Genomic DNA, 17,555 nt, shown 5'->3' with positions numbered 1-17,555 from the left:
AGTAGGCCAATAATACCCAACACTCAGCAGCTGTCGGTAAAGCCTCTTCATCCCTTAGTGCTCACCACATTCTCCAGCATGAATTTCTTGCATGACCTGCTGTGCTTCTGACTCTCCCAAGCATTTTAATGGCTCACAATTGAACCCTTTGCGGTAAAGAGTCCACCCATCTATGAAATACCTTTTCATTGTCTTTTTGAGCTTGCGAGCATGTTTGGGATTGGTTGGCAAAACTCCATTGATGAAGGATGCCAAGTACAGAGCCCTCCAGTCCTCCGCAAACGAGATGGTGAATGATTCCTCGGTGGAGGGTATCGTTGCACACTTGGGACAATTGGCTTGCATTTCGGCTGCTTGTTTCTTCATCTCTGGCCAGTAATAACCCTTGCGTTGCAAACGTCGATACAAGCTGATTATTGGCTCCAAATTGCAAGTGACCTCATGTACTTCTTGGAGCTTCACTCGTGCTTCTGTTGTCCCTATGTAGCGGGTCAAAATACCTCCTGGAAGGCGTCTGTACAGCTCCCCGAAGATGATCGCATAATCCTTCAATTCTTTGATGTCGCTTCCCTTGTTTATTTTTTCTTTCACAGGTTTCCTCCAGTCGTCCTATTCCAGCTGCTCCTCTTGGGCCATTGCTTCGATCACCGGCATGTCCTTCTTGATTACGGCAATGTTGGGTTGTTCTTCAACAAATGAAAGCTTCGATCCCAAAGTATCCAACGCATCATCATATCTATTAGTAACCCCAGGAATATGTTCCAAGACAACTTGTTTGAAAGACTGAACAAGCCTTTCAGCGGCTGTGCGATATGGCGCCAATGTTGACTCCTTCATAGCAAAATTCCCTTGCAATTGACTCAGCACCAAGTTTGAGTCCCCTATAATTTTAATTCTTTCTACACCCATCTCCCTTGTTGTAGACATCCCCATGATGAAGGCCTCGTATTCCGCCGTATTATTTGTGCATGGAAAATTTAGCTTGAATGAGAGGGCCGCGGCCTGCCCCTCGGGACAAGCACTACACCTGCTCCTCCACCTTTCGATGTATAAGACCCATCAAAGTAGAGGGTCCATGGTTCCTCTTCTGTAACAACAGCAACTATTTCCGGCACCTCCCCCAGAACTTCCTTAGAAAGCATTGATTCTTCAACTTCAGGAAATAGAGCCAGCATGTCGATCACGGCTTGTCCTTTGATGGCTTTCGGAGTGATGCATGTGATATCAAATTCAGACAGCTGTAGCAACTAACATGCAAGACGTCCAGATAACACCGGCCTTGTGAGCAAGTATCTTACGGGGTCAGACCTTACTATGAGCTGCAACTTGTGAGCAAGGAAGTAATGTCGCAAGCGTTGTGCAGTATAAACAAGGGCAAGACACAAGAGTTCGGTTCTTGGGTATCTCGTTTCAGCTCCCCTTAGCTGCCTACTCACATAATAAATAGGACTTTCTTCTCCACCGTGGTCATCTTGAGCAAGTAAAGCTCCAACAGCTGTATTTGTTGCAGCCAAATAAAGCTTGAGAGGAAGCCCCGGAATGGGTGCTCTCATAGTGGGCAGCTTGGTGATTATTTGTTGCACTTGCCCATAGGCTTCTTGACATTCCTTACTCCATTCGTACGGCTTGCCCTTCTTGAGTAAGGGAGTAAAAACACTCATAGTGGCAGCGAGACCTAAGATGAACCGTCGAATATACGATAATCTTCCGATGAAACTTTTCAATTCCTCTGGGTTTCTAGGTGGCGCAAGAGAATTTAAGGCTCTAGTCTTTTCGGGATCCACATCTATGCCACGCTGGTGTGCTTGAAACCCCAAGAATTTACCGGATGAAACTCCAAATGCGCACTTCTTTGGGTCATCTTTAGCTCGTATAGCCGGCACCTTTCCAACACCCTTCTCAAAACTTCTTGATGGATTTCTCTAGTTTTGGACTTCACTACGAGATCGTCCACATAGTCTTCCACTTCTTTTCCCATCATGTCATGAAATACTACCGTTATGGCCCTTTGGTAGGTGGCGCCAGCATTCTTGAGACCAAATGGCATGACCGTGTAATAAAAATTCCCATATGGCGTTCGAAAGGCTGTCTTTTCGGCATCTTTGGGTGACATCTTGATCTGATTGTAACCACTAAACCCATCCATGAATGACAGCAAGCCTTGACCCGAGGTTGAATCGATCAAGATATCTATGTTGGGCAGCGAAATTCATCCTTTGGGCAAGCTCGGTTGAGGTCTCGGTAGTCTGTGCATATTCTAATTACACCAGTCTTCTTTTTCATGGGAACAATATTTGCTAGCCAAGTTGGATGCTTGATCGGCTTGATGAATCCAACAGCTAACAACTTTTCAATTTCCACCTTGATTTGCTTTTAAATTTCAAGATGAAAAATTCCTCCTTGGCTGCACAACAGGTTTTATACCAAGCTCGATATTCAAAGTATGACTTACTAAGCTTAGATTTAAGCCGGGCAGTTCCTCATAGCTCCAAGTGAACACATCTCGGAATTCCTTTAGCAAAGATACCAAGGCCTCCTTCTCTTTACTTGTTAAATGAATGCTGATGGAGATGGGCCTTGAGGCAGATGGATCTCCACTCAAATCAATTGTTTCCAGCTGCTCAGCTACCGCTGTTGATCCATCTTGCATGTGTCTAGATGCCGTCATTCGTTCTTGGAAAACACAAGGCGTGGGTGCCTTGTCATCTGGATCCTCATGGTTGTTCGTTGGCATTGATTCTCCTCCATACTCGGGGCTTTCCCGTAGAACACGGTTAAGCCCCCAATCCCGTCATAAGCGATACACTGTGAGTCCATTTGGCAGTGTCACTTTCGAGCATTGGGGATGATCGTAAGCATGATTATTGACCTCCGAGTGCTTCTTTCTTTCCCGATCGACAATGGTGATGAGCTCCTCATTGCTTAGATCACGAATTTCAGTCCATGAAGGAAGATAGGTCCCGAAATCCTTGGATGGGTTACTTCCAGCACCTGTGCATTCGGTGTAAAATTCTGCCTCGGAGTAGCGAACTTCATTTTTATTGAATGGTGCTTGATTCCTAGGTATGCGTAATGGTCTCAGCCCAATCCTTCCCTTCACGCATTGATGATAAGTAAAGACCACGAGCTTATGCTTGTTGAGCCATGGCCTTCCAAGCAAAGCATGGTATGCCACATCCACGTCTACGACATAGAATTTGGTAAGCGACCGAATTGGCCCAACCTTCAAATTTACTTGCATATGCCCGACTGTGACTTCACTCTTATTCCTGAAACCGCTGATGCTTGTTTGAGATTGCACGATTTTGGATAATGGATACCAGTTGCCGTAAGCATAAATAGAGGTAGTATATTGACAGAGGAACCCGTGTCCACCAAAGCTCTTCTTATAAACACATCGTTGATTTGTCCTTCCAAGTAAAGTGGCCTTCTATGATCCGAATGTGGCACTTCCATGTCTTCGTCCGTGAAGACGATAGCATTGTCATTTCCCAAAAATGACCTTTGTAGTTGAGCGGTGAAGCAATGGGGATTCGACTCTGCAGAGATGTTCATGAAAGCTACAGCAGCTACTTCTCTGTCTTGAGGCCCAAAGCCGAGTTGGTCAAAGAGTGACTTGAACTTCAGGTTTCTCTGGAGGACCTGCGAAGCTGTGGGCCCCTGCTTCAAACTTAAATATAGTTCCATCACACCTGTTTCAGCCTCTGTAAGGTTATGAAACGTCACGGTTGTTGTTTCCTACTGCCCCGATGAAGGCCCCGAGTAGCGTTCTTCCGGCATGTCTAACACGAACACTTCGTTGCCCAAGTCGTCACCCCACCCACCAGCGAGTGGCCATGGAGCGTTGTAACTTGAAGGCTTCGAATATTTACACCAATATGCCTTCTCCATGTTTCCCCAACGTTCCCACATAGCTTCTGGTGGCTTTGGGTCATTCCTCCATAGGTGGCACAATTCATCATCCTCGAGCACATCATCAGAACATGTAACGACATCAGCTACCTCTTTTCCCCTTCATTTTGGCAATGGGTCTTCATCAATTGTTTGCCTCCTTGAGGGAAGCTCAAGGACTCCCTCATGTATTTTGGCATGTAAAATCCTCCTTAGACTCTGACACGCAGTAGTTGGATGCCCCACAAATTGATGATAACGGCAGTACCTAGGATCATTCTTTTCTTCTTGGGTAGGAATTTTGTGGGGTCTAACAGGCCTGATTGCACCATCAGCAATCATCGTGTCAAGGATAACATGAAATTCCTCATCTTTGCATGGTAGTGGCGGATATGTCTCCCTATCCTTCCGTTTGTGCGAGTTGTAATTGTTGGATGGCTTGTTGTTTATGGCCAATGTTTGGTGCGTCTCCTTCTTCTCGTTCTTCCAAGTCCTTTGTCCCATTGGCTTGACAGACATGCTCGTCCTCCTTACTACTTCCAGTAGCCTTGAAACTTGACTGATGCCAATATTCTCCAAATAAACCCTATAATCTGCCACAATATTGCTAATGCAAATTTCGACAAGCGCCTTCTCATCTTTCTCATCGTAGCAGTCCAATGCCAGGTCCCGGAACCTGTACACAAAGTCCACGGGATCCTCACCATGTTTTTGACGAGTGTTGTTAAGTTAAGTAGTGGTGACTCGTTCTTCATGCTGGAAATACTTCTTACAAAACCTGCTTGCCAAGTTTTCCCAAGAGTGAATAGAGCCCGGTGCCAACGTCGTATACCATGTGTAAGCACGATCGGTAAGGCTTTTTGAAAATTCTCTAAGTCGGAGATTATAATCATCGGCATGCGGTCCCAAGGCATCAATGAAGCGATTGACGTGCTCCTTCGGGCTCCCCTTCCTTCTGTCAAAGAGGACAAAGGTTGGTGCCTCGTAGCCTTTAGGATACGGCTATTGAAGCAAGCTTGATGGGTACGGTGGCTAAGGAAGGTACTTCCAATCCTCCTGACTTCGACTCAGTTCTTTTTCCAGTATGGCAACTACTTCATCTTGGGTGACAAAAGATGGTCCCTTTTGTTCAGACCCCTTTCCACCAGCAGCAGATTCCTCTTGTGGGTGTCTCTCGTTTTCTTCGCTTGGCTTAGCAGCAGAGTTTTTCAGCTCCTTGATTGTTTTTGCTATCTCCCTTTGAGTTTCTCCCATTGCACGGATGGCTGCAACAAGGTCTGTGAGGGTGAAAATTCCCTCACTTGCACGTTCTTCTTCTCTAGATGAGGCATGTTGCCTTGATTCTGAGTCAGCATGGCTTGGCCCATCTTAGGAGGTCATGTTGTTGCTTCTGGTCTTCTTCTTTGGAGGCATTGATGAAGATAATGGCTTAATCCTTAGCAGAGTCGCCAATTTATGTAAGGGCTTTTTCTTCCGGCATCTGTAAATGGGCTGGGCTGCCGTAAAGGGCAGACTGATGGAATTATCCCCCTTGTCTGAATTCGAAAATTAAGCCCCGAAAACACTTCGAAAGGGCAGCAGAGCCTTAGGAAGTATTTTGGCTACCTTCACCAACCAAAATAATGACAGCTTATAGATAATTTCTTCATGCTTACAGATAAACTTTTAAGCTCAGCGTGAGTGGCATATGGCATGGAAGCAAAATCAACATGGGTTTAGCACTTAGGGGAAATTTAGGCTTTCTTAGGGGAAAAAAGGGAAGTGTTAAGGTGAGAAAGGAGGGATTTGTAGGAGATTTGATTAGGAAAAGAGAAATGAAGAACAGTGCTCTTCTGCCAGCTTGACAGATACTCTGTCTACCAGAAGAGAAGAATGGAGAAGAGGGTGAACAGTGCACGAGATTGCTGGATTTTTGCAAGTTAGAGAGAAAGCTTGCTCTCTAGGCGTGGGTTTGAGTTGAGTTTTGTTGGGTGGAAGAGACTTCATTTTATAGCCGTTGGAAACCATCACTTCCCAAGAAATCCTAATGGCTTCTACCCATCTTGGCCAAGCTTTTCCCTTCCTTTCTCATCTCCTTCCTTGACTTTTCCCCTCTTGATGAAATCCCTTCTGCCTATTTGCACCAGATCAGAGTTTGGAGCTCAAGGCCTCCTTTTCCCGTAGCTGTCTCTATGGGAGACTTCCATTCCCAGCCATCTCTTTTATCGATTTCTTCCCTTTTTTTCATGGCTAAGTCTGATGAGAAAATGAGTTAGGATATATATGCTGGTTCGAAGGGTGCTTCTGGCAGCTCGCAGGCTAATATTCTTTGGTTCCTTGAATGTTTCTTGCTTGGAACTTGCTCCTCCCATGTGTTGGAACCTCCCAGCAGCTTTGTTCAATGATCCTGCAGACTTTCTCTACATAGCTTCTATTTTTCAGCAAAGGGCTGAGGTTTTTTGTGGCTTATTTTGGGGTTTTGTATGGGCCAAGGTGGCTCCTTAAGCAAGTGGGTTATTTTTGTTAAACATTAGGCTTTTTTGGTTGTGTCAATAGGCTATTTTGCTTGGGCTATTGGGCTATTTTTTTCTCTCTTGTTCTCACCCACATGTTTGGGCCTAAGAAATGGGCCTGAGTCTCGAGGCTCCCAAGCAACCCGAGACCTTCCATTTCTCGGCCCATCAATGGGCCTCATGTTGATTAATTACCATCCATACCACAACCCACTCAAGCAAGCCCCGTGCGTTTGAGTGGCTTGGGCCCACTTAGGTTTGTAGTGTGGTTGTGTGCGAAATAACGATTTCATGCTTGGCATGGTATGTCGCTTGGCATGTTTTTATTTTATTATCCTTGGAAAGGGTTGCCATGTTTAATTTTAGCATGGGTTCGTAAATCAGGCATATTTTATCTCAACTCCTAGCACAACAATTTATTTATTTAGCGTGGCACGTGAATTGTAACTCGCATGTGGTGGATTTTTGTGCACTTCTCTTTACGTCTTTTCTTAATAGAGCATCGCTTTGGGCCAATAATTTATTCGGGCCCAACCGTGAATTTTTTGGGTCTCAATAGCAAGCTATGGTTATGAAAAATTTTCTTGAGGAGTTATGTGAGCTCTCTTGGTAGCAAGTGAATTTTGAGAAATTTTTGTTGTACATATCTGCCAATACTAAGTCTGACCTTGTTGATCAAATTGAGTTAATTTGTGGTGCCTCCAGATCCGCTGATATGGGGAATTATCTAGGTGTTCCCCTTGTTCAAGGGAGGGTTACCAAAGCTACGTATAAGGGGGTTCTGGTTAAAGTTCAAGCTAAACTTTCTGCTTGGAAAAGTCAATTGCTTTCTATGGCTGGAAGAATCACTTTAATCCAGTCTGTTGCTTCTTCTATTCCTCAATATACTATGCAGATGGCTAAGCTTCCTCAAGCTCTTTGTGAAGACCTTGACAAATCTTCTAAAAGTTTTCTTTGGGAAAGTAGTGAGACCCATCATAAAACTCATTTAGGTAAATGGGATACAGTTTGTTTGCCTAAACCATTAGGAGGTTTGGGTATTAAAATGACTTCTCTTATGAATCAAACGATTAGGAGGTGCCTCGATCAAGACAGAACTATCAATGATCCGATGCGTCTCAAAAAGCCGTAGTCATGATTAATCCCGCACGTATGAACATGCTGTTTTCCAAAAGGCCAAAGTCCAAACGTGGCCTTGGTTTTAATTTTGCATTTGATCACTTAACCGTTACGTCAAAACGGAATCTCCACAGCTGGCCTTACAGCCTACAGGCGACACTTTTCTGAATAAAATAAGTAGCCCTTTTGTTAAAATTCCTTTTGTGCCTTGTCTTTTCTAGAATTTCTGCCAAAACATCTTTACCGTATATCCATTCTTGGACTGGCCGCATTCCCAGGAATGTATCAAATATAGGTAAGGCCAACCTGCCCCTTCATCATTTCAACAGGAAAGGTCACCTTTTCCATGCAAACGTAGATCACTGCCACTTGGCCAAATTTGAAATGATTCTAGATACAATTTATAGTATTCGTGCTCTATAGGTCACAAAAGGACACAATTCCAGTATTTGTGCTTTATAGGCAACTATATTTTGAAATGTGTGTGGACTTAACTATAAAATTCAATATTAGTGCTCAATACTATGTCATAATATTTAAAATAATATGTATATAAGTATCAAAAAAATATTTTTTTTATTGGTAATAAAAGAAAAATAATATTTTGCGGTTATAATTTATAAGAGCATCACCAATCGATGTGTTAAAAGTGGCACATAGACATTTAACGACTAAAAATAACATTTGACATCACTCCAACCAATGTGTCAAAGCTGATGTGAAATGAAGGCTGGAGGTTGAGATGTTATTTTTGACATTCCAAAAGCAAGATGTCAAATGAATATTTTATTATTTTTTCTTTTCTTTTCCTGTTAATTAAAAATAAATCAACAATAAAATGTAATAAAATAATAATTTAATTTGACATATCGGGTGGAGTGTAAGATTGTGTAAGATGTCAAATTGCCACATCAGCCATCAAATTTAAATTTCATGTTTGGTATTTGACATCTCCTTTGGGGATGCTCTAGGAGCATCTCCAATTGATAAGTGCCACATAGACATTTAACGGCAAGAAATAATATCTCACATCACTCCAACCTCCAACCGAATTGTCAAAGCTAATGTGGAATTAAGGCTGGAGGTTCAATCGTTACTTTTGACATTCCAAAAGCAAGATGTCAAATAAATATTTTATTATTTTTTAAAGACAGCTGAGTGTTACTTTCACTTATTTTTTTCTTCTTTATCTTGAATGATTTGGCCGATACAAATTTTTTCCTTCTTTCTCTTTCCAACTTATTTCCTACTGTTGAACAATTTTTTTTAAAACACACCTCTTTCATTTAATTTTCTTCAAAAAGCTATAAATAAAAAAATAACTTGTGCTCAAACACAATTCTTCTTTTATACCAAAAAATTTTCTTTTCTTTTACTGTGAATTGTGAAGAACCCTAACATGTCTCATCATTTCTCCGATTCATCTTCTGATTCGACAGGTTTGGAATCTTGTTGATTCAGAGTCTGACGAAAATATTGGAAGTGGTTGCTTTGCAAAAGGAACAAAAGAATATGGAAGGAGAAATGAGTAAACATCGTGGTGCCGATATATCGACAAAGGATGACTACAAGGGCACCAAAGACTCTATGATGATTATTTTGCTGAGAATCCTAGGTACTCTCCAACTCAATTTCGAAGAAGGTTCTGAATGTGCCAACCACTTTTTCTTTGAATTGTAAATGCGGTAGAAGATTATGACTCATACTTTGCCCAAAAAAGGGATCGAGCTGGTCGAATTGGTTTATCACCTTTAAAAAAGGTCACTGTTTTGATGAGAATGATTGCTTATGGAGTTGCAGCTGATGCTGTCGATGATTATATGCAGATAGGTGAAACTACTTCAATTGAATCAATGAAAAGGTTTGATCAAGCGGTTATTGACATTTTTTTGTGGGAATTACTTGAGGATATTTCTAGGTTATTAATAGTTGAGAGTTGTGGATTTCCAGGAATGCTTGGTAGCATCGATTGTAAGCATTGGAAATGGAAAAATTGTCCGATTGCATGATAAGGGGTGTATGCTCGTGGAGACCATCGCGAGCCTTTGTTGATTCTCAAAGCTATGGCTTCAAGATCTATGGATATGGCATTCTTTCTTTGGGCTACCAAGATCACATAATAAAGAAACTGATAATGGAGAAAAGAATGAGAAAGGTTTCTCTGTATTTTCTTGTATGTCTGTACAACTCATATACACGGTTATAAAGGAGTACGTCTAGTCTAAAAGAGGTAAACTGTCAGACAAACATCTAAACTTTAGGACCTAATTACAGCAATTACAATTTGATTTATTCACTGAGATTCGATCCACAAATCAAGCTTTGATTGGCGTTGACTGTGATGACTGTGATTTCCAACACGGCCCCTCAAGCTGGAACGTGGATGTCCAAAGTTCCTAGCTTGCGAAGGAGAGCATGAAATAATGCACTGCCAAGTGGCTTAGTGAATATATCGGCTATCTGTTGAGATGAAGAAACATGAGCTGTCTTGATTAAACCTGATTGTATTCTCTCACGCACAGTGTGACAGTCAATTTCAATGTGTTTCGTGCGTTCATGGAACACAGGGTTGGCCGCAATGTGTAGAGCAGCCTGGTTGTCGCAATATAAGAGGGCTGGTTGCAAGTGTGTTACCTGCAAGTCTTGCAAAAGGTATTTGAGCCACACTAACTCACAGGTAAGAGATGCCATGGATCTATATTCTGATTCTGCTGAGGAGCGTGACACGATTAATTATTTCTTGCTTTTCCAAGACATAGGTGCTCCTCCAAGGAAGATGCAAAATCTTGTAACGGATCGTCTGGTTGTTGGACAACTTGCCTAGTCAGCGTCACAGTATCCTTTCAATTGCAGCTTACCATGTGATGGGAATAAGACACCTTGGCCTGGTGCCTTCTTCAAGTAACGTAGGACACGGTACGCTGCTTGAAGGTGAGGTTTCCTTGGTTGTTGCATAAATTGGCTGAGAACATGGACCGAGAATGTGATGTCCGGCCTTGTGATGGTGAGGTATATAAGCCGACCAATGAGGCGTCTATATTGTGATGGATCTTTGAGTAGTTCACCATCTGAAGGTGTGAGCCTTTGATTTTGTTCCATTGGGAATTTAGTTGGTTTTGCTCCAATCATACCTGCATCCTCAAGTATATCCGAAGTGTATTTACGCTGGGAAATAGCAATACCTTGCTTTGAGTAGGCAACCTCAACTCCAAGGAAGTACTTTAGATGGACTAAGTCCTTGATCCAAAAATTGTTGTGTAAAAATCTCTTAAGCTCTTCAATTGCGGTGTTATCGTTTCCTGTGATGATCATATCATCTACATAAAGTAACACTGCTGTAAAAGAAGCACCTCGTACCTTAGTAAATAAGGAATAGTCTGCCTTAGATTGTTGAAATCCGGCTCGTTTGATGGCTGTTGAGAACTTTGAGAACCAATTGCGTGATGCTTGCTTTAAACCGTAAAGTGACTTCTAAAGTCGACACACCATATTCGCCCCCTGTCGACGAAGGCCTGGAGGAGGCAATATATAAACCTCTTCATCCAAATCGCCATGGAGGAAGGCATTTTGGACGTCAAATTGATGCAAAGACCAATGTCGCACAGCAGCAACAGCAAGTAAGCATTTGAGGGTGACCAATTTGGCTACGGGTGAAAAGGTTTCGGTATAGTCAAGACCTTCCATTTGTGTATAACCCTTGGCGACAAGGCGGGCTTTGTATCTTTCGATCGTGCCATCAGAACGATATTTAATCTTATAGACCCATTTGCTCCCAATGGCTCGTTTTCCCTGTGGTAAGGGGCATAAAGTCCATGTTCTGTTTTGTTCAAGAGCTCTGATACCATAAAGAAACTGATAATGGAGAAAAGAATGAGAAAGGTTTCTCTGTATTTTCTTGTATGTCTGTACAACTCATATACATGGTTATAAAGGAGTACGTCTAGTCTAAAAGAGGTAAACTGTCAGACAAACATCTAAACTTTAGGACCTAATTACAGCAATTACAATTTGATTTATTCACTGAGATTCAATCCACAAATCAAGCTTTGATTGGCGTTGACTGTGATGACTGTGATTTCCAACACATAATGATATAAATGTCTTAGAACATTCTCCTTTATTTTCTGACCTCCGATAAGGCCGAGCTCCTCCACCCAATTACTCAATTAATAGTCACGACTATACAATGGGTTATTGTCTTGCTGATGGAATTTATCCATCATGGGCAACATTTGTCAAAACTATTCCATGCCCCCAAGGACCAAAGGCCAAAACTTTTGCAGCAGCTCAAGAGTCTTCGAGGGAAAGATGTTGAATGGGCATTTTGAGTGCTCCAAGCACATTTTGCAATTGTTCGTGGTCCTTCTCGTTTTTGGGATCGTGAAACGCTTCAACGAATCGTGAAAGCATGCATCATAATGCATAACATGATCATTGAAGATGAACGTGAATCGTGATGATCGCCTTCCTCGAGATTATGATGCAAGAAGAGGTGAAAGTATTGTTCTTATGATCTCACATAAGCGGACAATGAAATTTCAAGATTTTATTCGAAATCATATTCGTGACAGAGAAGTGGCAATACTCGTAATTAAATACAGTACTATGTTATTTCAAGTTTTAGTTGCATATGTCTTGTTTTAAATTTCAGTTTTTTAAATCAGAAGTGTATTTGGTGTTAATTTGGACTCTGAGAAAACGTTGGTCCGTATCCATTTGTTTGTTCTTCTTGTGATAAGATCATTGCTCTATCATATACAACATTAAGAGTTTGTTTCATTTACGTTTGATTAGTCTCATACTCTTATCTCAGTCCATAGTAAAATCTAATTTCTATAAGAAAACAATGTAATACAAAACAAAACAAATTATAAAATATTACCGTTGCATATCACTTTGAATCGTTTCATTTATGCTTGCACAAGTTTGTTGCTACTTTTTTTTTCTTTCAAGGTCATGTGTTTGGGCCTCATTTCTGTACACCGGCCCAATTTTCTGGTGGACTATCTTTGCGATCAAAGTCTATTTGCCAAAAATGGAGAATACCCTACACGCATTTCAAAACAGGTGGGGTAAAATTAAATCAATTACCTAAAGTAAATAGATCTTAGTTATCCCCAATGGTAATTTAATCTAAGACCCACAATAATTTGGTTTAGTTTTTACCCAAATTTACCTTCTTTTGATCTTAAAGAAAGTTGATCACCACCGCAAAACCAAAACCAAAACCAAATTGACAACCTTGAAGCTAGAAAGGTCAAGGCAGAGTTCACTCGTGTAGTTTCATTGGCAAGACAATTAATCCCAGTTCACAAGAAACGGGCAGGAGGCATTCAAGAGAATTGGTTGGCAAAGAGACAAAATTGATCACCATAGCTAGCTCTTGATATTTGCTGCTTTTATCAAAACAGTTATTGCTTCCTTATCTGCTAAGGGTCAGTGGAGTGACACTTCCCAACAATTGTTCTTTAGATTTTTCGGGATCATCTTCATGCATGTTTCCTATAAATACAAGGATACGTGAACTGGAGAGAGGACAACCAAAGTCAACCAACAAAAACAAACAACCAAAAATTCTTAGTCAAACTGACAATATCAAAGATCACACAATCTCAAAAGCCTTCAAATTCATAAGCAACCAAGATATCAAGCTTACAGTATCAGTCCAGCTCTCAAGAAAATCAAGCAGAACTCAGATTTCTGACTTCAAGCTCAGCTTAGAAAAATAACTCACCAAGAAGAAAACAAGATTTCTCTCATTGCAAATGCGATTCAAATCAACAGAATCAAGCAGAACTCATATTTCTGTCGTTACAAATTAGGTTCATAACAAATGAACTAGGTAGAAGCCAGGTTATTCATCATATGAAAACCTCAACAAATGCTCAGAGACACCTTGATGTCTTAAGCTCATATGAATAGCTAACAAATCATCCCCAGTCAAGCAGACCAGGTACTGAAATGCAATTCCAGGCCAGTCGCTGCCAATCCAGCCACTTGATAAATCTCAATTCAAGCATAACAAATGCTTAGAGACACCAGGCTGTCTTAATCTCATGCAGATAGTCCTCAGAACAGGCAGAACGGACGCAAACTCTCAGTTCTGCCCCACTTTTTAAGCCTCTCTATGACTCAAACTGATTATAGCTATGCCAATACTGTCATTGGTATCGATTTCCAACTGATCTTCATCAGTTGAATGTACTGACGTGCAATTCTAATGCAAGAAGATTCTATATGGATACCAGAAGCCCAGTCCAGCCGGCCAGAATTCAATTCTGTAAATCCAACCTCACATTTGATCTCTATAAATACCACATTTTTATATTTGCCTGTGCATCCTTACGTACAATCTCTCAAATATTCATCTATAAACATTATGGATTCTCAATACTCCCAATTTCCAAAATTTTCTACTCAACAATCTCAATTTTCAAGTGAAGTATGTGATCAAGTCAATGTGGAAGTGTCTAAAAGGAAAAAGATTCGAGGTGCTGGCTTCAACAAAGATGAGGATCGTCTTCTTTTTAGTGCATGGTTAAACACTAGTATGGATGCTATACATGGAAATGAGCAAAAACGGCACGAATTGTGGAATATTACAACCAAAATAAGTGGTTCGACAGTATTCGAACCGACCGAATGCTGTCTCAACGATGGCAAAAAAATCAAAAGGAGGTCAATAGATTTTCTGGATGTATTGCCACTATAAATGAGAGAAATCAGAGTGGCAAAACCGAGCAAGATAAGGTTTATTTAAATAGTATTAGTATATTTAATTATTAAATTTATTCCCATGTGGAGTTTTGTTTTGTTTTTTTTAATATTCTTTAGATTGGGGATGCGAAGGCTACATATGAAGCAAAACACAAAGCAAAGTTCATCCTTGATTATGGTTGGCAGTGGCGGAGCTAGTAGCTTGTCTTTTGGGGGGTCAATACAGTAATTATAAAGTTTTATAGACTTATATTTTAATTGATATTGCAGCATGTGTTTAAGAGTTAGTGGCTTTTTCATGGAGCTTTCGGGGGTCATGACCACTGCAGGCCTGTATGTGGCATCACCCCTGATGGTTGGATTTTATTGAGGCACCAACCAAAGTGGTTACAAACGCAAGAATCAGTGAGTAAGAAGCGCTTGACTAGTTTCTCATCATTGTCTACTCAAAGAACTCCCATAGATGTTTACCAAGACAACACCAACGATACTTATGCTCCCACAAAAAGACCACTAGGTAAGAAGGCCGAAAAGAGAAAGATGAAAGAAACCACTAGCGATGAGCCCACTCCTATATTTTGGTGCAAATTCAAACATTACATGAACAGAAAAAGGAAAGAGATGAAATGAAAATGGAGCTTATTAAGAAGAAAGTTGAGCAAGATGAAAATAAACTTCGACTCAAACAAATGGAGTTTGAGACGAAAATTATGTCTATGGATACATCTGGAATGTGTGATGAGGAAATACTATATTGTTCTCAACTTAGAATGAAAATTCTTCGAGGTGGTGAATTGTGAATTATATTTCAATAAATTGATTGTCTTGTAGTTTTCTTTTTCAATTAATTGATTGTCTTTTAGTATTTTCTTTTTTTCTAATTAAAAATATAAAAATTATATTCTAAGAAGTAGTAAATAAATCAACACTAAAATTTAATAAAATAATAATTTAATTTGATATATCAGGTGGAGTGTAAAACTGTGTTAGATGTCAAATTGCCACATCAGCCATCAAATTTAAATTTGATGTTTGGTATTTGACATCTCCCTTGGAGATGCTCTAAGCAAAATGGCACAAAAATAGATTTTTTGTGGTTACAAAAGCTTCAACTATTCTTGCACTGAAGTGACAAACTCTATATGCTAATATGATAATTGGCCACACAATTTGTGCTTAAACTACTTAGGCACAATTATTTCTTTCTTATGTTGGCATTGGACACAAAACAATTGTGTCTTCTCTGTATATCACACAAATACTACATATATTGTCAAATTTGATTCAAAACGATATGAATCTCTTTTTTGTGCTCTTTGGATCGTGCTTTTAGCCCTTTTTTTAGCAGTGGATAGTAATAGCTGGAGTAAGGAATATGAGCTAAAGTTTTAAAGAAATTAAGGAAATTGCAGTTTCCATGTTGCGCTTGGCACAAATAGTTAAAGAAAATCAATGTAAAGGATTAAAACACCTTAGCAAAGTAAAGAAAATCAAATCCATTTGATTAACTCATATGGACAGGAAAATTGATGGGTTGTATGAGCTTTGCAAATGGTAATTCGAAGAGTTTGATAATTGGTAATTATAATAGTTCAATGATCGAAACTGTCGGCTTTTTACATCTCCATTTAATGATCTAAGTTCTTGGTTTTTTTTTTGTTTTTTTGTTCGTTGTATATCTTCTTCATCTTTAACAACATTTAAAAAAAAAAAAAGACCACTTGTGTATAATTCAGTTGGTTGAGCTCTTTAGCCTCAAGTCATGTGGACAAGTGGTTCGAAACCCCAAATTACCCAAAAACGTTTATGTGTAAACACACCTCCCCAATTCCATGTGCTTAAAAAAACAACCTAAAACAACACAATTAGTTCAACATGAGGCTTGAAAGGAGAGAAAACTGAAAAGTTTTCTTAGATGTAGCTTAATTGACAGGACCCGCCCCAGAATTTCTCGAAGACCGAGGCGGACTCCGTCTTGATCCCGACATCATCCCGATGCTGGGCCCACCTATTAAATAATCGAGACTTTCTACCAAAAATTTGGCAGAGTCTCCCCTGCAATTTAAGCAATCCCAACAAAATTTATTCAACCTGCAACACACAGTAATACTAATCCCAACCAGCAGCATGCTTTCATACATACATAAGTCATACTAGAGTGGCCTCCGGCCTCACAAGTAAAATCTACCATGGCAATACAGAGCATCTACTGAATTTAGATTACAAGAACAGTTGAGTAGAAGAATTTACACAGTTCCTAATTAGAAAGATGCACCGATTCCGCTTCGTACACCACTTGCACTTCCAAGAGCAACTACTGGCTGGGGGGCGCAAAACAGAAAATATGTGAGTGGACAAAAACCAGGTTTGCAGTTAAAAACAACATAGTAACCCCACCATGTAAAATAATGCTCAAGTCATGCAGGTTCACAATTCAATAAGAAATTACTCAAAACATGCTTCAGTAAAACTCATCTAAAAACATCAGTTATCTCTTTCAAAAAGAACCCATTCTCTCAAACTCACCACTCCTGTCAACTATTAACAAACTCCAATTCCTTTCACACTCAACTATACATATTCAATAAATATACATATAAATATATATATAAATAACTATAAATAGCTATACGATATACTCATCACACCACCTAGGTACCGGGGAAAACAATCCAACTGGGGGATCGTTTGACTAGTCCGCAGGATTTCCAGGTGCTATCCTGCGTCTAGGGATGAGCGGTCCAACCGGGGGACGAAACTCCAAAGCTCCCACACCGGAACATCCAACGCCATGTGTAGCTCTCAAACTATGTCCTACGCGCGCAGACTGGATCATCACACACCGGAACATCCAACGCCATGGTGATGACCCTAAACTCTATACACAATCTTTCCGTACGCCAGAACATTCAACGCTGCATACGGAAAGTGTCTCACCCGCCGGAACATCCAACGCCGCTAGTGAGACTAGTAACTGGGGAAGGTACTTACGTAGTGTAATCCCACAACTCCTCTCTAAACACACTCTTCCATGTCACCCTCCAACAACCCAAATATCTCATCTAAAAAGAATATATATCAAAATATACCTCCCCACAATCCATATATGAAATACACTCTCAAAACCCAAAAGGCCAAACTCATAATATGTTGCCAATTGCTATACACCCATCAGAATTAATCCATGCCCAAAATATATAAAAAAATCCAGGAGCCATTAAAACATTATGCAAAATCTTTCATTAATTAAAACCAGGCATATGATTAAAACAAAGTCCACTCACAAGTATTCCCTCGCTGCCTGACCACGTGAAGGTCCTGCTTGCTGCGTGCGTG

The 17,555-nt window shown here is 40.4% G+C and overlaps 1 protein-coding gene across 1 annotated transcript; it reads right to left on the bottom strand.

Annotated features, from left to right (window-relative positions):
• On the bottom strand, nucleotides 10,323–11,186 carry LOC109946498 (uncharacterized mitochondrial protein AtMg00810-like). The gene is made up of 2 exons (XM_020554558.1): nucleotides 10,989–11,186; nucleotides 10,323–10,859 (listed from the first exon to the last, which is right to left on the bottom strand). The coding sequence occupies exons 1-2, from the start codon at nucleotides 11,184–11,186 to the stop codon at nucleotides 10,323–10,325; spliced, it is 735 nt and encodes a 244-aa protein (XP_020410147.1).

The sequence above is a fragment of the Prunus persica genome, chromosome G1, assembly GCF_000346465.2.
Source record: "Prunus persica cultivar Lovell chromosome G1, Prunus_persica_NCBIv2, whole genome shotgun sequence".
NCBI classification, from domain to species: domain Eukaryota; kingdom Viridiplantae; phylum Streptophyta; class Magnoliopsida; order Rosales; family Rosaceae; genus Prunus; species Prunus persica.
This window is presented reverse-complemented; position numbering and strand designations above follow the sequence as displayed.